The sequence below is a fragment of the Canis lupus genome, chromosome 21 (genome assembly GCF_011100685.1).
Source record: "Canis lupus familiaris isolate Mischka breed German Shepherd chromosome 21, alternate assembly UU_Cfam_GSD_1.0, whole genome shotgun sequence".
NCBI lineage: Eukaryota > Metazoa > Chordata > Mammalia > Carnivora > Canidae > Canis > Canis lupus.
The window spans coordinates 32255835-32279569 of NC_049242.1; the positions used below are offsets into that span (position 1 = coordinate 32255835).

The 23735-nt window shown below is 39.4% G+C and overlaps 1 protein-coding gene across 11 annotated transcripts in view; it reads right to left on the reverse strand.

The window, feature by feature from the left end:
- The window catches only part of RIC3 (RIC3 acetylcholine receptor chaperone), a 52972-nt gene that overhangs the window by 23309 nt on the left and 5928 nt on the right, over positions 1 to 23735 (reverse strand). For 3 of the 11 annotated variants that reach the window (XM_038568957.1, XM_038568958.1, XM_038568967.1), the window contains 3 exons: positions 8281 to 8507; positions 7088 to 7163; positions 4748 to 4841 (listed from right to left, as the gene is read on the reverse strand). In XM_038568957.1, coding sequence (XP_038424885.1) covers positions 4748 to 4841; positions 7088 to 7163; positions 8281 to 8507 — 397 coding nt within the window. Of the gene's footprint in view, positions 1 to 4747; positions 4842 to 5379; positions 5471 to 7087; positions 7806 to 8280; positions 8508 to 8874; positions 9296 to 23735 lie in introns of those variants that run through there. The other 8 variants (XM_038568960.1, XM_038568959.1, XM_038568961.1 and 5 more) reach the window with 7 other exon arrangements.

The window sequence follows — 23735 nt, forward strand, 5'->3', positions numbered from 1 at the left end:
GTAAAAGACCCATACTCTGAAAACTATAAGGCAGCAATGAAAGAAACTGAAGATACCACAAATGGAAAGATATACCACATATGTGGGCTGAAAGAATATTATAGATCTACAGATTCAATGCAATCTCCATCAAAACACCAACAGCATTTTTCACAGAACTACAACACATGCTAAAATATGTACAGAACCACAGAACACCCCCAAATAGCCAAAGGCATCTTGAGAAGAAAGAACAAAGCTGGAAGTATCACAATTGCAGATTTCAAGATAAATTACAAAGTTGTAGTTATATACTTTGGTACAGTAAGGTACTGGCACAAAAACAAACAGATCAATGGAATAGGAGAGAGAGCCCAGAAATAAATGCACACCTATGTGGTCAATTACTCTACAACAAAGGAGACAAGAATATACCCTGGAGAAAAGATGGTCTTTTTAATAAATGGTGTTGGGAAAACTGAAGAGCTACATGCAAAAGAATACAACTGGACCACTTTCTTACATCATACACAAAAATAAACTCAAGATGGATTAAAGATAATGTGAGACCTGAAACCATAAACTCCTAGAAGAAAACATAAGTAATGTCTTTGACATCAGCCTTAGTGGCATTCTTCTTGCTATATCTTCTCACGCAAGGAAAACAGAAGTAAAAATAAATTATTGGGATGACACTGAAATAAAAAGCTTTTGCACAGTGAAGGAAATCATCAACCAAATGAAAAGGCAATCTACTGAATGGGAGAAGATATTTATAAATGATATTTCTGATAAGTGGTTAATATCCAAAATATATAAAGAACTTCTAAATTCAACACCAAATGGCCCCCAACAAATAATCCAATTAAAAACAGGCAGAGGACTTGAACAGATATTTTCCAAAGAAGACAGACAGATGGCCAATCAACACATGAAATGATGTTCAACATCACTAATCATTGGGGAAATACAAATCAAAACCATAATAAGGTATCATCTCACACCTATCAGAATGGCTAGAACCAAAAAGAAACAACAAGTGTTGGCGAGGATATAGAGAAAAAGGAACCCTTGTACACTGTTGGTAGGAATTTAAATTGTTGCAGCCACTGTGGAAAACAGTATGGAGGTTGTTCAAAAAATTAAAAATAGGACTACTATATGATCTAGTTAATTCCACTACTGGGCATTTACCCAAAAAGACCAGCAACACTAATTCAGAAGTATGCACCCTGTGTTTATTGCAGCATTATTTACAGTAGCCAAGACATGGAAGCAACCCAAGTGTCATCCACTTGGGATGAATGGATAAAGATTTGTTGTGTGTACACACACACACACACACACACACGCATGTGCATGCACGTGCACTGGAATGTTATTACTAAGCATAAAAATGAATGAGATCTTGCCATTCACAACATGGATGGACTTACAGGGTATCATGCTAAATGAAATAAGTCAGACAGAGAAAAATACTAAAATACCATGATATCACTTACACGTGAAATCTAAAACAAACACACACAGAAATAGACTCAAATACAGAGAACAAGCTGATGGTTGCTGGTGGGGAGAATGGGCAAAATAGGTAAAGGACAAAAAAAAAAGGACAAAAAAAATAGGTAAAGGACAGTAAGAGGTACAAACTTTCAGTTATAAAACAAGTAAGTCACATAGGTAAAAAATACCACAGAGAATATAGTCAATAATACTGAGATAATGTATGGTGACAGATGATAATTACACTTATTGTGGTAAGCACTATGTAAGATATACTGAAACTAACAGAACACTGTATATCAACTATAATTTTTTTAAAAAGGCATTCATTCTCTAATGCATTCTTCCATTTCAACTAACACTTTTTTAGAGCCTACTGTTGGCCTGTGCTAGGCTCTGGGAATAATACAGATAATCCCTATCCTAGCAGAGCTTAGAGTCTTTTGCAGGGAGACAGACTTATTAACTAGGAAGAAATAACAAGACAGGGTGATTGATGAGATATAGGAAGTGAAGAAAAAGGTAAATCAAGAATAATATCAGATTTCTGCTTTGGGCAATTAAGTAGATGGTGGGAGCCACTTGCCAAGATGGAGAATATTAAAGGTGGAGTAGAGTCAGCTGGAGACAGATAATGGTTTTCATTTTGCACATTCTTTCAAAAGACATTTATCAACTGAAGAAGGGCAGATAATCTATGAGACATAGGACCCTGAATATAAAGGTCAGGAAATGAAGAGAAGGATCTTAGCAAAGAATGCCATGATTACCTCTTCTACCCATGATTCATGTACAAATGCTTGTCTCAAAAGTGAGTATCTACCCTTTTTCAACAATAAGAACTTCCTTAGTATCTACTATGTGAACAATGAACTAAACAGACTAAGTCTGTCCTCAGTAAGTTTATATCCCAGGAATGCATGCCATAAATCTACAGTTTCATATGCATCCTCAACATGCCTTCTCTGGCTGTTTTCTGCCTGGGTTGCACCCCACTTCTCCCTCAGGCCATGCCATGCTTCCAGGAGGTGAATGATTACAACTAGACATGCTGCTTCAGTTGTAATTCCTAGGTTAAGTTTCAGAAACCACATATTTCTGGAATTTTAAGAAAGCCTTATAATTATGGAATTAACATTCCCTAAAAGGATTTAGAAGGCTGTAAATGAACATAGTTTCTGTGTCTTTAATCCCCTCCTAGACTCTCAGAGCCTGGAGATGTGTTAAATTTTGATCTGCTATAAAAATACCGGGGTATTTGAGGCTCTTCTAATAATCACAGAAACACAGAGAAAAACAAATGCCACAGACACTAAGGTTAAAGGATATAAGCGTAAAAAAGGAAATCACGTAAAACATGGGGCTAGTTAGCCCTTTGAGTTTGAGGGTGAAGTCCCATAAGGCCTACCTGTAAGGATAGAAGGTACTAGATCATAAGTGACAGGGAGAAAGTCATCTTTTTAGAACTGGAAGATGAGAGATTTGAGAAAGGGAGCTACAAGCTATGTTCTCTAGAAGGAGAGTCAATCCGCAGTTTCTGAGAAGTACTGTGGGAAAATGTTTTACAATCATTGCCATGTGGCAAGCTGGATTCAACAGGTTCTCAAGGAGTCCATACCTTACTTAGCATCTTACAAAGAGTAAACATTCTGAGCTAGGACCTGTGGCCCCAGAAACAATGAGATGGCACAACTCTAGCTGCAGGGTGGGGACCACTCATCTACCTTACAGAGAAGTAATCCTGGCACAAAGCGTAAAGTAGTTAAGAGTCACAGGTACTACATCACTGGCTTACTCAATGGACAGATGATATGCACAGGTTGGAAAGCAGAGCTATATGATTTGAACTAAGGGAGTGTGAACAGCAGTAATAGAAAATATCTTCCTCTTGTTTCTTACTTCAAGGCCCAGGGGTTTAGTCTCCCCGATGGGAAGCCCTGCCCACAGGTTTTCATCTATGGTTTTCATGACTCTTAGGTGTGGCATGGGTCTTCAAATGGACCAGGGCACAGATACTCTTTGAGGCTTGAGGGTCCATAAAAGGCTGGTAGTTCCCCACCTAGACTGTGAGTAGTACAAGTTAAGGGCAGAAAAGACCAGAAAAGTATAGCTGTACAAATTGGTTTAGTCACGCTCCGACAAATACTTCTACATTAGATAATGATATAAGGTATTTCTCTCAGAGCTTTGTTCTTCATAAGTGCTCAACAAGTATCAAGTTTTATTACACACTTCCAGAGATATACTCATGTGTAAGTATGTACACATTCCTCTACCTCTATGGGAACAGTCTGGATAGTCATTCTGCCTTCTGAACCAAAAAGTGAAGGCTCCTGGGTGAAGACAGGCAAGGTTCATTCTCATCCTCATTTCAGCATCATTTTAGATGTTGTAGGACAAAGTCAAGCTGAGGAGCTGCAATCTGAGAATGTTTACTCTTGCCTTATCTAGCCAAAGATGCACAAGGCTGGATCCAAGGAGCTGAGAAGGATATGAGGCACTAGCACCACCAACATGGCAAACAGAGGCCATGGTGCAGCAGCAGTTTTCTTGGAAGCAGAGTCTCCACAGTGAGCCCACAGGACAGACCTCTTAACACCTGGGATTTTGCCACTCACCCTCAGTCTTTCCTCCATCTTTGTCAGAAGGTCTTGCTAAGACTGAATCCCTCTCCTTTCTCAAGCTGACATTCTGGCTTTTCCTCCCTGGCCTTCCTACATCTATATTTTCTTAGTTTTTTGTCCACTTTCATCAACCTCCTGAAGCCACCTTTTCAGATTCTCAGCCGGCCCAGTAGCAGGAGGGTGGTCTTCCCTGTAAGGCATCCTAAAGGGCTAGCTGAACTTTGGACCCCACTTTACATGTCTAATCCTGTTCCAGAATAGAAAACACAAAATACAAATGCCTAATCACCCTTGTCCTCTTCTTTTTGTCTCAAGCAGATTTAAGAAGGCATAATTTAAAGTAAAACCAAATTATTAGACAGCTATGAAATTATCTTCCTTAGAACCTGGTTATTTCACTGGGCAAGACTGCTCATAAACTTCCCCTCACAATAATGATAATGTGTACAATACTCAACAAAGACTCTTGAAAGCAGATGGTATGAAAATGGAAATACTTAGTAAAAACTAATATGTAAATGACAAATAAGTTGACAATTATATAAAATGAAAATAAATGGTCCAGAAATCAAAGTAAAGCAAAATTCTAAATGGATTCTCTAAATGGGAAATAGTCTGAGTCCTGTTATGTGAAAACCTACCTCTCACCATTAGGTCCCACTCTGTTGATTAATTTTTCCATGGCTTCCTCTGTCTCTTTCAGTTTTTCTTGCAGTTGAACAAGCTCGAAATTGGCTGAAAAACAAGCATCAATCTAAGGAACCATTATACATAACTCCCAAAGCTCTTTTCTGAAACTGTCTGGCTCTGATACCCTACAAATAATCCTAGCTGGTTTAGAGATTCAGAGAAGAGCCTCATGTCTCTCCAGCTGGTCCAATCAGGACACAAAAGGTACCAAGGTGTGGCCACTGAGATCTAAAGTATATAGGTTTTGGGAGTAATAAACAAATCACTCTCTCTTACATGGAAACACAGCAGGACCAGCTAAAAAACACCTAGGAGAAGAGAAAACAAATAAAAAACCCCACTCAACATGATCACCCAAGAAGAAATGAAGAAGATAAACATATCCTTTCTAATCCAATGATGCTTGAGGGGAAAAGTACCAAACACACAAGGTACTTTAGAAAAGGAGGTAACACCCTGAAATGAGCAGTATTTCACCTGAACCGAAAGTCTGAAAACGTATCTAGAGGATCATGATACTATCCTTTCTTCACAGAGGAAGTCTTGAACTAGGGCTGAAGCTTCCCTGACCAACGTTTCCTACCCTCATCATTTGGGATGAAGTGGTGTACTTGGTCCCCAGTATTCTCAACAAAGGTCAACAGAGATCACATCTATCTACTGAAATTAAGACCCTAAAAGTAGAGTAGAAAAAAAATCAATTAGTACATGAAATGAACTTTAAGGCAGCAGGAAAACAAAATGCTGTTCACTATGCAGATAATCCAGTTTTTCTGTTTCACACACGAGTATCCTTCTAACCAGATATATTTAGAAGGCCACTGTAAAATATAGTATTTCAAAGGCCTTTTAATACTTTTAGAACAAATTCTTATGCATGCGGTTAACATCTGCAGTGTCTAGAGGACTGTGCCACATAAATGCTTAGGTTATTTTAATTGTCTGCATTATTCAAAATGGAAGGATAAGAAGCAGATATAACTGCTATATTACAAGACGGCTGTTCTTAAGAATTCATTTTATTTATATCTGTTTTAAATGCATTATGTGACTGGATACAGAACTTGCTATTCTTTGAGAGTCCAAAAATCTTTTCAAAATTATTTTACTGATGCATTTACCATCACTGTTGGTTAGACATTATCTCAATTAAGAACGCAGGACTAGGGGATCCCGGGGTGGTGTAGCAGTTTAGTGCCTGCCTTTGGCCCAGGGCGTGATCTTGGAGTCTCGCATGGGGCTCCCTGCATGGAGCCTGCTTCTCCCTCTGCCTGTGTCTCTGCCTCTGTGTCTCTCATGAATAAATAAATAAAATCTTTTAAAAACAAAACAAAACAAACAAACAAACAAAAAAAAAACTCAAGCGCTTTCCTAAAGGATTCCTTGAATATTTAAGATTTCTAAAAAGGATGCAGACTATGACTGGGATATCTACTTCCCAGAGAATTCTGAGTATATCCAAAAAGCAGTTACGGCCAAGGGCAGATGCTTCAGTGGCTCAGCCTCACTTCACTTTGCTGCTTTTTCTTAAAAACTTCTGATGAGGCTTCATTATCCACAGGATAAAGCAGTTTGGCCTCCAAGGCCTTCAGTGACATGGCTTAACCTACCTGCTCCCCCAGCCTTCTTTCCCACAGCCATCCTGTATCAGGCTGTGTCTTCCTTAAGCCGTCTCATCTATCTGACAAGACCCAGCTTCATGTCATTTCCCATAAGGCCCTCATCAAGTCCCCTTCTAGATAATAAACTTTGCACAAGTTATTTTTCCTAACATTCATCCTAGACTATGGATTCTTAGAAGAAAGAGCCATGCCATACACATTTCATTTCTCCAGAGGGCACAGAATACTCCACTTGGTCAGTAAATATTTGATGACCGTGTTATTTCATGAGTCAAAAGTGTTAAACCCGGTCCCTAGATTTAATAACCTATTTTGGCCATGACTTGATCTTTCTTCCTTAGTTTTCCTGTCTGTGAAATAAAGGTATCTGCTACAAATATTCTAAAGTCTGGAATGAGAAGTAACCCATTCTAAATGTGAAATATTAATTTGCTAATATATAAAAAAGTAAACGGGTAGTTTTATAGTTTTTGGAACTCTTTCTCTTAAAAGCTCAACATCAATTTGGAAACTCAAGACTTCCCAGAGCTTAGGTAAAAATGGCATTGGATTAATTTGGGGAAATTTTTAAGAAATTCTTTTAAGACATATCCATAGATTGCCCCTCTGACCATATTATGGCAGTCTAACTCAATAAAACCTGTGCATATACTGAGAAGGGGCACTTACTAATTTTCCTGTGGGTGTTTCCAGCTGTGGCAGTAGAGCATTTCCGATCCTCTGCAGTAGTTTTCCCCTTTGAAAGCTGAGAATTGAAGGAGGTACAGCACATCAACAGCAGCTCAGAACCTCAAAGTCATGGAACCCCTCATATTAAATGAAAAAAAAAAAGGTTGGGAAATAAAAATTAAGTCAGAAATCAAATCAAATACCAATATCAGAGAAACATTTCAAAAGAGAGAGGGGAAGGGAGGGGAGGGGAGGGGAGGGAGGGAGGGAGAGAGAGAGAGAGAGAGAGAACCAAAAGAAGGCCCCCAAATGAAAACCCATCAAGTCACAAAGACAAAAAAAATCTCTTTCCAGGTCATCTGCTTTTCCCACACTCATCTAAAAGGGGATGTACAGCCCCCAGGGGTGTTCTTACAGAGGCAACTTGGGTCCCTTACAGAGTTCCTGAGCAAGAAGAAACTTGCTTCTTACTGTGATTAGAAGGGCACAGTGAATATTTAAGATTTCCAAAAAGGATACAGAATGTGACTTCTGTTCCACTTCATGTCTAGGCCCATAGCTCACTGAAATCCACCTGGAAGGGGAACTTAACTGGGAGTTGCTTTTGAAGAACCCAAACCATGTCTCCCCAGAGCTACGAGACATCAGGCTTAGTTTCAGAATTGGCAGTTTTGTTTCAGCAAACTACAGCAGATGTTAAAAACATCACTTCACACTCCTGGAGGGGGAAAAGGAGGACAAAGTGGTGTTGGTATGGTCATTATTTGGTCTCACAGTGGGCTACTTGAAAATCACTGTGCCAATCCTAGTAATAAAGTTCTCCTTAAAATAGCTTTACACCTTTTCAGCTTGCAAAGGCATCCAGTCAAAGAAACAGAAACAAAAAAACTGGAGTGGGAGGAGTTTTGATCTTTATTGCTCACTGCATTAGCAACTAGAAGACCCAGGCTCAAGACGTGATTCTACAGTTCTAGTTGTGACTTCTAGGGCAAACCATTTAAGCTTTGAGCAAAAATCTCCTCTTCTATAAAACCGAGGTAACAATTATCCTAAATACCTCATAAAGAGCAAGCAAGGTTTAAAGAGAATTTGAATAAAGGTTATGAACTGTAAAGAGTTTTAATGCCAACAAATGATTTTTATTAGGATACCAAATTTTCTTGATATAATATGATCAAGATGATTCCACTTACCTTAAATAGAATATATAATATATATAAAAAAATCCCAAAACCATAGATTGGAATAATCTGTCCCATCAGGCCTCTTCCACTACCTCCTCCTCCAGTGCCTCCACCAGATCCTTTGGCCTTTGCAAATGCCTCTGCAAGGTGAGACCTCTGGAAACGAGCCCCAGGGGTCTGGCCATCTGCGGGTGGCTGGTGATGATGCATCATCGGTGGAAATCGACCCAACTTTCCTGAGAAAATAATCAGTATTTATTTCTTCTACTATTTTAAAGATAGCTCTTATGAAACTACGTCATACACTGAGGCATAAAGAACAGAAGCCAACTCAAACAAGTTAAGAAAAAACATGAACTTGACTTTAAGGATACAGAGGTATCACACAGATAGTAAATATGACGTAGCAATCTACCTGTTCTCCAAACCCTTTTAGGTCCATAGCTTGATAAGATTTTTCAGCTTCCTATGCAGTTAAAGGTAGTCATGAGATAGAGTTCTAGCCAGAGGAATGGGAGTGGTGTGTGCTGATTCAAGGCCTGGCCTATAAAACTTCTCCTGTATTAAACTCCATCATTTCCCATCTGCAGGCTTCATACTGACCTAGGGAGACCTTTGAAGTCATGTGATAAAAATGGCAGAGCCTCCATTAGTGTAGGTTTCTGAATAACTGTGTGGCACAGAGCCCTCCAATGCTGCTACTCCACCAACTTAGAACCATCTGGACCTGTTTATGTGAGCAAGAAATAAACTTCCATTGTGTTAGAGCCATTAAACCCTTTCGAGTCTGTTACAGAGTTAGCCACCCCTAACTAATACAGAAAAGGAAATGCAATTTGGTCTCAGAAGAGAAAAGAACCAGAAGCTGGAAAGCCATCAGGATCCAGGACAGCTACTCTCATGTTCTACAGTCTCCCTCTCCATGGGGCCAGAGGCTTCTTCCTGTGCTTCTCCATGCCTATATTCTTTATTCTCCCTTCTGTGCAGACCATTTCTCTAGCTTCTTTGTGAACATGGGGAAATATGGGTCACCCCAAAACCCCTCAGTCTGCATGTCCTTCAAGAGGCCAACAGAGACTAGTCACAATTCCAAGTTCCTTGGAAGATTTGATCACTCTGCTTGGGTAGATATGCATCCCTTTCCCCATTGGCTATCACTTGCGCAGACAGGATTCATACAGCACAAACAGGGTCACCAGGTCCTGTGAGTAGAACCATAGGGCTTAGAGAAAGGAGTGTGCAATTTTCTTGCATCTTTTTCCTCCATCAGGGGCAGTCAAACATTAACACCAACTGCCAAGCCTCCTGAGAGCCATAGGTGAGAAAGGAAAGCCCTCTCTTCAAAAGGCCATGTAAATAGGTTTGTGGGGGAAAACCACTGGGAGCTAACATTACAGAGAAGAAAGACTTCATAAATCAGACTCTAAAAATACAAACTATACAGTGAAATACTGTTAGATTTGACTTCAACACAACTGTATATTTCTGTTCAATACAGAATACCACAAAAAGAGTTAAAATAGAGGACAAAGAAAAGCTCCTGCAACATCTAAAGTTGCCAAGAGACTAAATGTCTAGAATAGATAAGGAATCTCTATAATTTGAAATAAAAATCACAAGAAACCCGATAGAAAAATAGTCAAAAGCTACAGGAAGGGAACCTACAGAAAGAAGGTGAAATGATTAGCAAGTAAATGAAGAGATGATCAAACTCAGAGTAAAAGCAAATACAAATTCTAAAAACCAGATAGCATTGTTCATACTGTTCAGAAGGGCTTAAAAGTTAGAATGGTGGTTACAGTAAAGGTTGGCAAAGATGTAAAGAAGTTAAGTGGATACAGCCATTTTGCTAAGAGTCCTTAGTGACATGAAGTATGTCTGTGTCCTATGTGATGCAGTGATCCCACTCTGGTGGATAAATTCAAGAGACATTCCAAGTAGGATGGTCTAGATACAAGTTATACACATTAGAGACCTATGTAAGAATGTCTGCTGTGATGATAATGTAGTAAGGAATTTTGAAGTAACTTTGATTTCAATAACTGGAAAAATGGAAACTCAAAATGGAGTGGATACAAATATGGAATTCTATGTAACTTCTAGAAATCACTTTAAATGTACCTACAGCAATACGAATACATCTTAAAAAGCACAGCACTGAGTAAAAAATAGACAAACCACTATGTAAGCTGAAGACACCATAATTATGCTACGTATTTCTCAAGCAAATCACAGTAGGCACATATAAATGGGGAAGGGAATGGGCATGTGGATTGAAGACAAAGGGTTAAAAAGAAAGGAACAAGAAAGGAAACTTGGGTTAGCAATGTTAATAAGGTGGTATAAACTAATGACTACCTTTAAGTCAACTGTGCTCCTGAGCTAAGAAAGAAGACAGGAAGGTAACACAGCTAGACACAAGGTCTGGAAGCTGCCTTTGCCTTGAATCCCCTCGCTCAGCCAACTCCACTCCGGTAATCCTCCTTTCCCTCCCATTACTGACTTTGAAGGACATGGAAATTATGGGAAGAAATGCTTTTTAAGAGTAGGTTAGCAACAAAAGCAGAGCTTCATACAGTAGAAGGAAATCAGGTCAACACTCTTTATTCTTTTATTCTGGGTTCTGGTGACTATATAGCTATTAAATTGTCAAGGATCTTAATATATTAAATGGTGAGTAATGGCTTTAAGGCTATAATGCACCTTCAAAAAATGCCCAGCCAGCATCCAAGAAGCTAACCTTTCTCTTGAGAGAATCTGATATATCAGATGGCTAGTGTTCAATAAATTAGATTTAATATTTTGTAGTAGTATATGTTGTTAAACTTCATTTTACTGTTGTACTGAGAGCACAGTCTCCAAACCTTGGTATAAAACAAAAAAATTAAAAATCAGGTAATGGCACAAAAGGTATTATTTTGCATTTCTAAAATTAAAAAATGATGACAATGCTAAACACTACATCTCTCCCCAAAACTTTTATAGTCTATCAGCCAGGAAGATTTACTGGACAACTATTATGTCCAGGACTCTGCTATAGGTAGGAGTGAGCTATAAATAAAATAAAAACAATAGTTCCCACATTGAATGATGCTTTTAAAAAGCACTATAATCAAAACAACAAAAAAGGACAGGGTATCATGGACCTTATTACTAGACTAACTAAATCTCTAAGCATTAAAAGAATGCAAAGAAGGAAAAAAAAGGAGTCAAATGGGATCAATCACTGAGGGGAAGGAGACACAATAGCAAAGAAGCAAAAGCATGGCAGGAGGAAAGAACACCTCTGCAACAAGAAAGAGAGGAGAACAAAGAAACAAGAACAAAGAATAAAGAAGGCTAACTACCAATTAGTTTGGCTCCATTTAGGGAAATAAGAGATAAGGAGAGAGAAGTGGAGGTGGAGGGTTTAAATGCTAATTTGTGATGTATAAATTTGATACTGTGGGTCTAAGATCAGAGAAATGACTTCATGAGAAGGGTGCCTGAGAGGGATTAAATCTAGTATTTGAGTATAGGGTCTAATGCAGAGAGAAACTAGGGTTTAAAAAAATCAGCAAGAAGGCAGTAATTAAGCTCGGAGATGAGGCGCTGGCTCTAGAGGAAGAGGAAAGAGGAAGCAAGAGATCCAAAAGCTCTTGGCATGGAATGATTAGCAGCATTTCATACTGGACAGAACATAGAAATAATGAGGAAAGGGGTCAAAAAACTCCAAGGTTAGGAGTTTAATAGACTAAGAAAAGATAATGACAAAGACATGACAAGGGGAAGACCGAGTACCCATTTTTCACACACATTCAGAAGAAATTTTTATTAGAGACTACAGTCAGGCTTGAGAAGAAACTATAAGCTACCTAAATGGAAAAGCTAGTTCAAAAAATAGAGTGAGTGAAGTATTCCCATACTAGAAGTATTGGTGGGATAGGTGTACTTATGTGCAAAAAGAGGGAGAAAAATGGAGCTGTCAAAGATCAGAAGCAAACTAGTATCCTAAAAAAGAAAGGCAGAACTGAAAGCAACTGAGAAGTCTTGAAAAAACTGATAAAGGACTAATGGCAATCCCTGTTTTTAGACACAATGTATTCTTGGGAAAAAGATGGCCATCCTATGAAATCTTGACTATCCACCTATTTAGACAATAGCAGAAACCAATGTACTACAAAGCATCATATAATTTTCAGAGTAAGAAGAAGCCTTAAAAATCATCCAGTCTTTTAACAAATAGTATGGAGACAACTAAATGTCTACCTGTAAAAGAATGCAGTTGGACCCCTACCCACACTATTTTTAAAAATTAAGTCAAAATTCATTAAAGACCTAAATGTAAAAAAATTATACAACTCTTAGAAGAAAACAGACATAAATCTTTGTGACCTTGGATTAGACAATGGTTTCTTAGATAGGACACCAAAACCACAAATAGACAAAGAAGAAATAGGTAAACTAAACTTCATCAAATTTTAAAACTTTTGTGCTGCAAAGGATACCACAAAAAGTTAAGACAACATACTGAATGGGAGCAAATATTTGTAAATCATAGATCTGATAAGGTTCAAGTATCCAAAATATATAAAGAACTCTTGCCACTCAACAATAAAAAAAATAACCCAGGATGCCTGAGTGGCTCAGCGGTTGAGAATCTGCCTCTGGCTCAGGGCATGATCCCAGGGTTCTCCCTCTGCCTGTCTTTCTGCTCCTCTCTCTGTGTCTCTCATGGATAAAATCCTAAAAAAAAAAAAAAAAAAAAAAAAAAAAAAAACTAAAAAATGGTAAAAGGTTCTAAATAGATGTTTTTCTAAAGAAGATACACAAATGGCCAATAAGCACATGAAAAGATGTTCAACACCATTAGTCATCAAGGAAATGAAAATTAAACCCACAATGAAATATACTATATTACACCCACCAGAATGCTATAATTTTAAGGAAAGGTAATAAAGTATTGGCAAGGATGTGGAAAAAAATCAAACTCTCCTACTCTGCTGATGGCAATGCACAATATGGTAGCCACTTTGAAAAACAGCCTGGCAGTTCTTCAAAAGGGTAAACACCTATTGACCCTATGAGCCAGTAATTCTACTTTTAGCTATATACCCAAGAATATGCTCACACAAAAATTTGCACAAAAATGTTAATAGTAGCATTTTTCATAATTACCGAAAAACTCCATCAACTGACAATAAGTGGGTAAGTACAATGTGGTACACCCATGCAATAGAATATTACCTGGCCATAAAAAAGAATGAAGTACTGCTACATCCTATAGTAGGGATGAACTTTGCAAACATTATGCTAAGTAAAAACACACAAGAAAAAGCCAATCATACAAGATCATATATTACATGATTCTATGAATATGAAACGTCTAGAACAGGCAAATCTTTGGAGACAGAAAGTAGATTACAGCTTGCTTGAGGCTGAGAAGTGGGGTGGGGGTAACTGCTAATAATGGGTATGGAGTTTTTTGTGTGTATGTAGAAGAGGTGATAAAAAGGTTCTAAAATAAAAAAAAAAGGTTCTAAAATTGTAGTGATAGTTGCACAAATCTGTGACCATATTAAAAACCACTGACTGTACATTTTAAGTAGATAAATTACCTAGTATGTGAATTACATCTCAAAGTTTTTTTAAAAGTCGTCCAGTCTAACCACCTGTGTTCAATATCCTCACACCTTCCTTAAGTGGAGGTCCTGACCTTGCTGAATACCATCAAACAGGAAATTCAGTATTGTCCCCGGGACGCTCATGCCACCTCTGAACAGTTCTGTTAGAGTAGTCTTTATTTTTTTATTTTATTTTATTTTTATTTATTTTTTAAGAAAGATTTTATTTATTCATGAGACACACATGGGGAGGGGTGGGTAGAGACTACAGGCGAAGGAGAAGCAGGATCCATGCAGGGAGCCTGACTCGATCCCAGGTCTCCAGGATCATGCCCCAAGCTTAAGGCTGCGCTAAACCACCGAGCCACCCGGGCTGCCCAGTAGTCTTCTTTATATTGAGTTAATGAGTGAGTGATGGGAGTAAGAAAGGAAATAAAATGTAGGGTTTCAAAAGGCAACACTGAATGTGACATGGTAAGAAGTGGGGAAACATGACTGATAAAGAGCTTGTCAGACTGGAATCAAAGAGGAGCTGAGGGGATCCCTGGGTGGCTCAACAGTTTAGAGCCTGCCTTCGGCCCAGGGGCCGCATCAGGCTCCCTGCATGGAGCCTGCTTCTCTCTCTGCTGGTGTCTCTGCCTCTCTCTCTCTCTCTCTCTCATGAATAAATAAATAAAGTCTTTAAAAAAAAAAATAGAGGAGCTGAAAAGTGGAGGAATGTACTATTTTCAAAGGTAAGAAAAGGAATTGGAGAGCAATGGAACAGATAGGCTAGATGGTAAAAATAGGTTTTATATCCTAGGAGAAAGCTCAGCATTTTGTATTTGGTATAATACTTTACATATTTACTACCAAACAACAACTTAGTGCTAGACACCAATTAAAATGATAAAACAGGGGCGCCTGGGTAGTGCAGTCTGTTAAGCATCCAACTCTTGGTTTCAGCTCAGGTCATGATCTTGAAGTCATGGGATTGAGCACTGCAACCTTCCCCATCCATGCCCAGCATGGAGTCTACCTGAGATTCTCTCCTCCCTCTGCCCCTCCCACTCATGTGAACTCTCTCCATCCCTAAAATAAATCTTTAAAAAATAATAATAATAAAACAGTCCTGGTCTTTAAAGAGTTTACAGAGGAGTAATATAGTCCCAGCAATGACTTAATTGTGCCTTAACCATCAAATCCGATAGTTTTTTCCCCTCAGGTCTCACTCTTAAGACTATCTCTGGGGTGCCTGGCTGCCTTAGTCAGTTAAGTGTCTGCCTTCAGCTCAGGTCAAGATCTCAGGGGTCCTAGGATCAAGCCCCGGGTCAGGCTCTCTGCTCAGCAAGGAGTCTGCTTGTCTCTTTCCCCCTGCTTGGGCACTCTGTCAAATAAGTAAAATCTTAAAAAAATAAAAAATTAAAAATTAAAAATTAAAAAATTAAAAAAAGACTCATCTGCAACACAAGAAAGTGATTTATCACTTATTTCCCATTTAACAAATATGGAACTAATCTGAAATCCCTGCCAAACTCTCCTGCCTTAATTTCAGGCACACTACTCTCCTGAGCTCTCTTTTCCTACTGACTGGTCTTTTATTTATTTACTTTTTAAAAAGATTTTATTTATTTATTCATGAGAGACACAGAGAGAGTGAGAGAGAGGGGCAGAGACACAGGCAGAGGGAGAAGCAGGCGCTACGCAGGGAGCCTGACGTGGGACTCGATCCTGGGTCTCTAGGATCAGGCCCTGCCCTGAAGGCAGCACTAAACCACTGAGCCACCCAGACTGCCCTGATTGGTCTTTTAATCTATTCTTTCTCAGTGTCTTGCACCAGTTCTTCATTCATCCCCTCCCTGATATTTTTATATCAATGTGTTTCTTCTTTATACTTTTTCCTTTCACAAATTCATTCATTTTCATGGATCTATTATAAGTTCCAAAATGTACAGCTCTACTTCTGACCCTTCTTCCCAAGCTCCTCTTATCTCTAAATTTCATTAGTATGTATGTCCCTTTGTCAGACTATCATGTCAAATCCAAAAATGAAACTCATTTTTCACTTTACAAAACCTGCCCTCCTCCTGTGTATTTTTTCTTATAGAGTCATTCTCTCAGACTGTTAGGCTTGAGACCTACAACCTCAGCCACTTGTGACCGAGGAAGTTCTTGACAGGGTAGGCTGGGGTCAGAATACTCAATTTGGAAGAGATGTCCCCCCCCCCCCCACAAAGTTAACTGTCCTCAACAGGGAAAAACCTCACCTCTTGTATCTTGGTACCATATTTCTTAGAACTGAAGCCAGGATGTTTGAAAATTCAATGGCTATAAAACATCTGGAAGTGTCTAGTTGAAAAAAAATTTTTTTTAATTATTTCAAGTGAAATACTTCAAGTGTACAAAAAAGTATAAATGATAACATAGAAGCACTTGTATACCTCTCAACCACATAGGTGTAATTGGAAGACCTGTGTCCTCTGTCTCTCCCTGAGATAGAGCTCTGAATTTGGCGATTATCAGAATGTGCGCTTTATACTTTACTAAGTATGCATTTATAAACCATGGATATGGTCTTTGAGTTTTAAAATTTTATATAATGGATAGTAGTGACAGTTGTATAGCAATACAAATATACTTAATGCCATTGAACTGTGTACCTAAGGTTAAAATGATAAATTTTATAACTAAAGCAAAAACAAAAACAAAAAAAACCTGGGCGGCTTAGTTGGTGAAGCGTCTGCCTTTGGCTCAGGTCAGGACCCCAGGGTTCTGGGATCGTGTCTTGCATCAGGCTTCCTACTCAGCACAAAGCCTGCTTTTCCTTCTCCTTCTGCTTGTGCACTCTCTGTCAAACAAAACCTTAAAATAAGTAAATAATTTTAAAAGTCTTTATGTTATGGTATTCTACCGTACTCATTCTTCTGCAACTTCCCTTTTCTGCCCTTTTTCTGGGTAAGGATTAATATTTTGGCCTAGAAATGTAACATGTTGATTTGATATATGTAGCTTGAGTTCATTTACTCAAATTGTTATGTAGCATCTCCTTGTATTTCCATTATCACAATTTATCACCTCTGTAGCTGATGAGTATTTAGGTTATTTTCTCTTTCATTATTATAAACGTTCTACTTTATAGCTACATTACAATGAAAATCTATGGTTTTTAAAAACTTTGCTTAAAAAAACAGCTTAAGAGGGGTGCCTGGGTGGCTCAGTCAGTTAAGTGTCTGCTTTCAGCTAAGGTCATGATCCCATGGGCCTGGGATTGAGTCCTGCTTGAGGCTCCCGGCTCAGGGGTGAGCCTGCTTCTACCTCTCCCTCTGCTCCTCCTCACCACCTTGCACTCTGAAATTAAAAAAAAAAAAAAAATCTCAAGAGATCAGTCTATTAAAGTTATTATAACATTAAAATTGTGCTTTTCAAAATAAAACACAGCTGTGTTCACTATCTCTCTATACACTTAAGTATTCTCTAAAATGGGACTTGACTAAATCTAATTGTTCAGTGAAAGCTTTCCCTATATTTAGAATTATTAAAATTTCATTTAGCATATCATTTAAGCTTGACTACAAACTTAATGGACTTTACAGAGTGAAGCTCTACTTGTCCTTGTCAATAACCATCCTTACTGCTAAAAACAAAAACTCTAGCACTGTTAACAAAAGAGCTTTCTGAAAGCAGCATTAAACCATCTGCAACACTTGATTCTTAAGACAAATCAATAGAGAACTGTATGTGTTTATACTTGATTACTGCAGCTTAAGAAAGATCCTTACGGGCCAATTCCTTAAGATATATACACTTTTCCCTAAATACTGAGGAAATTCTACAGGCCAAATTTAATTTGGCATTACTTAAAATGGAACCTGGGACCACAGCTGAGTGGTCCTCATCTGTCTCCTTCAAGGGCCCTCGTCTCGTTACATTCCCCTCCTAACTGTGCTCTGCCTACCACTGCTTTGATGTTTTCTGCTAGTTTAACCATATCTTTTCTTCACCTCCCCACTTCCAAATCACCCTACATACTACTAAGAGATACTTACGTGTCTAAGTTGCTTAACACAGAGCCTAGTCTATATACTCTACGCATGTTAATTACTACTGTTTTGTTAGGAGTCATCTTCCTAAAGCATTATTCTAACTGGTCTTGCCATTTCTCTGATCAAAAGCTTTCAATGGTTCCCACAGAGGACAAGAGACTTGTTACACAGTAAGGCAGCAGAGTAAAATCAGTACTATCTTTTTAGTCAGTTATTAGTTAAGATACTGGCCAATACAAAAAAAAAAAAAAAAAAGAGAGAGAGAGAGAGAGAGATACTAGCCGGGCCTCCAACTATTTAAGTGGATGTTAAATGAGCCTTTCTAAAGCTCGTTTTCATCATCTGTAAAGTGGATATAGATGGGATCATTAAAAGGATTGTTCAGGGTTGTTACAAGGATTACAGGTTAAAAATCATATACAAAGCACCCTGCATGCACAATGGGTATTTAACAAGTTCTGGTTTTGCCTTTCCTCCAAACTGAATTTCTAAACAACTGAACTCTATAATCTAGCCCAAAAGTACCTCTTCACATTTCTTTCTCATTATATACTCCTGATTCAACCTAACTAGACTTCTCACCATGCTCTGAGTCAGCCTTGTAATTTCTTACTACCAAGCCTTTGCTTTTTGCTGACTCCAGTGGTTTTGCTTTTCTCTCCAACTCTACATGTTTACATCCAGCTTATCCTTCAGGGCCCAGGCCAAATACTGCCCTCACCCCCAATGCTTTTTCTCACGTCACCCCCATGCACTTAGAACATACTGCTTGAATCTCTTTAATTGCACTTATCACAACTGGCCTTATTCAAGAGTTGTATTTATGTGCCTTACAGCCTCTACTTGAATGGACTGAGAAACAGATGAAATCTTCCACTAAGTACCACTTCTACCCCATTTTATTCAGTGCTGACCAAAACTTATAAATCCTATCAGAGCACCAGAAAAGATGCCTGTGACATCAGAAGCTGGCCTGGTACTATCAGCTAGGCCTTGGTGTTGGTAGGAGCTGGCTCGGCACTCACAGTTAGGTTTTGGTATCCTCCTGTTAAACGTCAGCAATTTCAGAGCATTAACATTAGACAAGGCCATTCTGTGACTACCGTGGATCAAGACAAAGAGTCAGACCACTCTGTAATCTGCCTGAACACAGATAAAACATGAATATTGTCTAAGGTAAAAAGTTCCAAATAGCCCCCATTCCTGGATAATGAGCGACTGCTGCTTCTTCACCAACTATAGCTTCAGCCTTTCTGTAGTCTGCTCTCCCTTTAGATAAACTCTATTAAGATACTCAGCCATAGAATTTGCCTCCCTACCGGATGGCATCCAATCTAGAGTGAACCCCCACATCCTTAAGCCTTCTTCAAATTCACCTAACACATGTCCATACCCTATAATAAAGCTTTTCTCACATTCTTAATGTGATGCCACAAGCTTCCTCATGCTGTGCATTCTCCCTTGCTACAAATAATAAATCCAACTTATTTAACTCTAGGTATTCCTTGTGCTCTGTGGCTGAAGTTCAGTGTTTTCTCCATGCTTGGGTCCCTTCAGGGTATGCTCTGGGTCTTGCATGCTATATACTCTGCTGAATTGATGTGGATGACTTGTACAGGGCCTGCTGGCCTTTACTGGAATCTCAAGACCCAGCACAGTTAGTTATGCTCAGAGCTAAAAATAATTTTTTACATCATTATCCTGAATGGTTTTTAGTTTTAAGAATAGAAAATGACAGTCAGAGTAACTGGTAAAGGTGCTCTACACCCACCACTCTGCTCCATACTCCCTCCTCTAAAAGTTTCTGAACTTGAAAGAGTACCTAATCTTCATGCACTCACAGGCTCTCAAATGGTCTTCTCCCTTCTCTGACATGCTTTCAGAGCAGATACTTGAGGTTTCATTACGAGAAAAGAAAAGGTAAGGGACCAAAATAATACACTCATCCTCAAGCACTTATATATCAAAACATAAAGAGCTAAGATTACAAAGAATTACGTATATGTGTCACACACACACAAACACACACACATATATGGACACATAACTATACATATAGGAGTATATATTTCCATATCTCAGATAGCTCAAGACCCAGTGGGCAGAACTCACCTGAGGAGAACGTGGTGACATAAGAGTCTGAGCTATTTCAGAGGAATGGGGCCACTGGGAAGGTACTCATAAGGAACACTACCTATAATACTCAAAGTAAGCCACTCACTGGAAAATATGGGCAGGTAGGATCAGGAGGAGAGATGCCAGATATCACATTATCGTGGAAGCACTACAGGATCCAGCTATGGAAGTGCTGACCAGGGCTATCCTGAAGCTGACTCAAGCACAGAAGCAGCATACAATTGTCATCTTGGAAGGCTTCACCTGCTCTGGCACCTGTCCAAAGTCTCAGTAAGCTAACTTTGGAATGGCTGACAAGTTCCTCATCTCATATGCTGGTATTTCCACATTACACAGGTATATATGGTAAGAGTAGGGGAATTGCTACTTTGGCCAAAGAAAAAACTGGTTTGTGTAACGAAGAGAACGATAGGAGAAAGGGACCGTACCAACTTAGTATTTGTGGCATCAAGGTAGGGGTTGTGTGGCACAGGCTCCAGAAAGGCAGAATTAAGTTCTGAAAATAGCCCCATGGCATGAAACACTTTTTAAGAGGAAAGCTCTTAAAATGCAGTATTGCTTGGGCATTTCAAAAATTGTCAAGCAGGTAGGAAAGGCGGAGTGGGGGGAAGCAGATGTACAGGTAGCTCCTCTAAAAAAGAAAAGATGAACAAAACGACACATAAGTGAATGAGTGGCAAGACTTGGAAGAACCACTTGAGGCCAAGGTCCAAAATAAATTAAGATTTACAAAAAGGCTAGCCAAAGCAAAAGGGGTATTTTTAGAGTAAAAAAAGGGGGTGGGGGATTTACCGGATTATAAAATGTAATGCTAAGGAAGCAGAATTTCTGAACTTCTATTCTGCTTCCATACTGTCTATCAAAGGGAATGAATTTTGGGTTAAATGAAAGAGAATCAGCAATCCTAAGGACAAATATAAAGTCCCAGATGGGTGAGGAGGATAAGTCCATCCACCAAATAATTTCTACTCTCACTGGAAAACTTGCAAGAAAGGTCATTAAACTAAAATTTTAAGAAATTATGTTGATAGAGGAAAATTTTAAAGAGTGGAATAGGTGACTATTGTTCCAGTTTGCAAAAGGTGGATGGTGGACTTTTCAACTAAAAAGAAGTGAGCACACTGTATAGCTCTTGGGCTAGATTCTAAGAAGGATTCTTCAGGAGATTGTGAGGAAGATGGCAAAGTAGGTGAATCCTGAACTTAACTCATCCATGCACATGGAAATAACAGCTGTAACTGTGCTACTAACTTTGAAAATGCCCAAGAACTGGCAGAACAGTGCTTCCACATTTAATCCTAGGGAGAAATTGAGGAGCAAAGCCGCAAAGATAAAGGGCGGAGGCACAGAGCAGAGATTGGGAAACAAACCCAGATAGGACTAACCACAAATGGAAAGATGCCACAAGCATCCTTAGAGACGTTAGAGGATCACACCCCACCCCAGGCTATGGGGACCCACACTGGGAAGATGAGTCCCCATTAACATCTATCTGGCTTTGAAAAAAAAAATCAGTGGGGCTTATTTGGCTTTAAAAATCAGCAGGGTTTAACTGTGGGTACTTAGAAAAAAAAAATCAACTGGGCTTAACTCAAGAGAGCTGAAGGGAGATAGGAAACGGAGTCCTCACCCTAAAGCATAATAAATAACCCGACTTTAAACACAGCATAGAAACAAGTTTGAAAAGTGTCTGAGGTATATGTGAAGAAGATGTATTTACTACTCTCAAAACGTGCTGGAGGCGCAGGAATCTTCAGGATACTTCAACAACAAAAGTGCTGGCAAGCGCCATTTCTCTTCCCTTCCCTAAACCTAGAAAGCCAGACACTTGGAAAAACCAGCATAAACGCTCTCCACCTATTTTGCTAGCACCATGTACACGGCACCAGCTTCCCCTGCACAACGTTGGCAGACGTCTCTGTAAAGAGTCTCCAGCCCCACCATATTCTGTAAACACCCCAGCAAAAACCAGCACCAATTCAAAGTGAATCCTGTGCTGGAGAGAGTGAAAGATAACCCCACACACCAGCACCCCCGCAGTTCCAGCAACCAAGCCTTTTCACTGGCCACAAAAGAAGAATCCCCCACCTTCTGTTGTGTCTGCAGCTGTGAGAGAGAGACTAAGTGCAGAAATTGAGGCTGATTGCTAAACTTCCCCCCACCTATGCTCCAAAACAAGTGAAAAGTACAAAATGGACAAAACCTAGATGAGCAGCAAAAAAAAAAAAAAAAAAAAAAAGTCAGCTTAGGATTCTAATATATCACAAGGTCAGTAAGTAAAATGCAAATTATCTAAAGTAATCCTCAAGATGCACAAAAAGAAGTAGAGAATTTTTAAAAGGAGGATGGGGGAGGCATCAGGTTGCTCTTTCATGATCTAATAGGCTTCCACTTGCTATCATCTGCCTTCTAAGAAGGCTGTGTTGAGATACTTGAAACTAGGTCATAGGAGGAATGGATGAACTCCTAGAGAAGTCAACAAAGAAAAAAGACCGAAGAAAGGGACATGCTGCTAGTCTTCATTCCTGAACTCACCATTTTCCCTTTGATCTACTGTTCCTCCATTCCTATTGTGATGAAGGGCATTACCAACTGCCTACTCACCTAAGCCAATAACCTGAGACTAATCCAAGATGTCTCCCTCCCCTTCACCTTCCAATTCTTCTTAAAAATGGCTCACATGGGGTACCTGGATAACTCAGTTGGTTAAGCATCCAACTCTTGGTTTCAGCTCACTATCTCAGGGCCATGAGATGGGGCCTTGTGTCAGGCTCCACTCTTAGCATGGAGCCTCCCTCTCCCTCTGCTCTTCCCCCCACTCATGCATGTGCACACACACACACACACACACACACACACGTGCACTCTCAAATCCTAAAGAAATGGCTCTTAAAACTGAAATTTCTGACAATGTTAAATACATCTCAAATCATTAAATATGAAAATAATACCAGAGAAATATAATAAAAATAGCTCTTAAAATTGTTCTTACCCGGGCAGCCCAGGTGGCTCAGCGGTTTAGTGCCACCTTCAGCCTAGAGCCTGATCCTGGAGACCCAGGATCAATTTCCACGTTGGGCTCCCTGCATGGAGCCTGCTTCTCCCTCTGCCTGTGTCTCTGCCTCTCTCTCTCTCTCTCTCTCTCTGTCTCTCATCAATGAATAAATAAAATCTTTAAAAAAAATTGTTCTTACCCAATGAAGACAGCCCCCCTGCTCTCCTTCCTCCAGTACCCCCATATCCCTTTGGGAATCATTATCAACTTCAGAGTGATTAATCAGCATATTCTTTCTACCCAAAACACTGCAAGTAACTTAGTTCAAGCTATTAAGATGCATGGATAAGTTAGCTGGAACTACTAGGGAAGAATAAGGGGGTAGGGGTGCAGGGTGGATAAGAATGAGGTGGGAGTGAAGGAAGAGTTTAAAAGAAAAGATATGCTCCTTCTCTGAACCATGGAATGTGAGAAGTGATGTCTTGTACTGTTGCAACCATTGTTGCTATCCTGAGAAAGCAGTCAGAGGACAGAGCCAACTTGAGAAGGAACTGGGAAGTTTGTTTTTTAAAAGATTTTATTTATTCATGAGACACACACACAGAGGGGCGTGGGGGGCAGAGACATAGGCAGTCATAGGCAGAGGGAGAAGCAGGCTCCAGGCAGGAAGACTGATGCGGGATCACGCCCCAGGCTGAAGACGGTGCT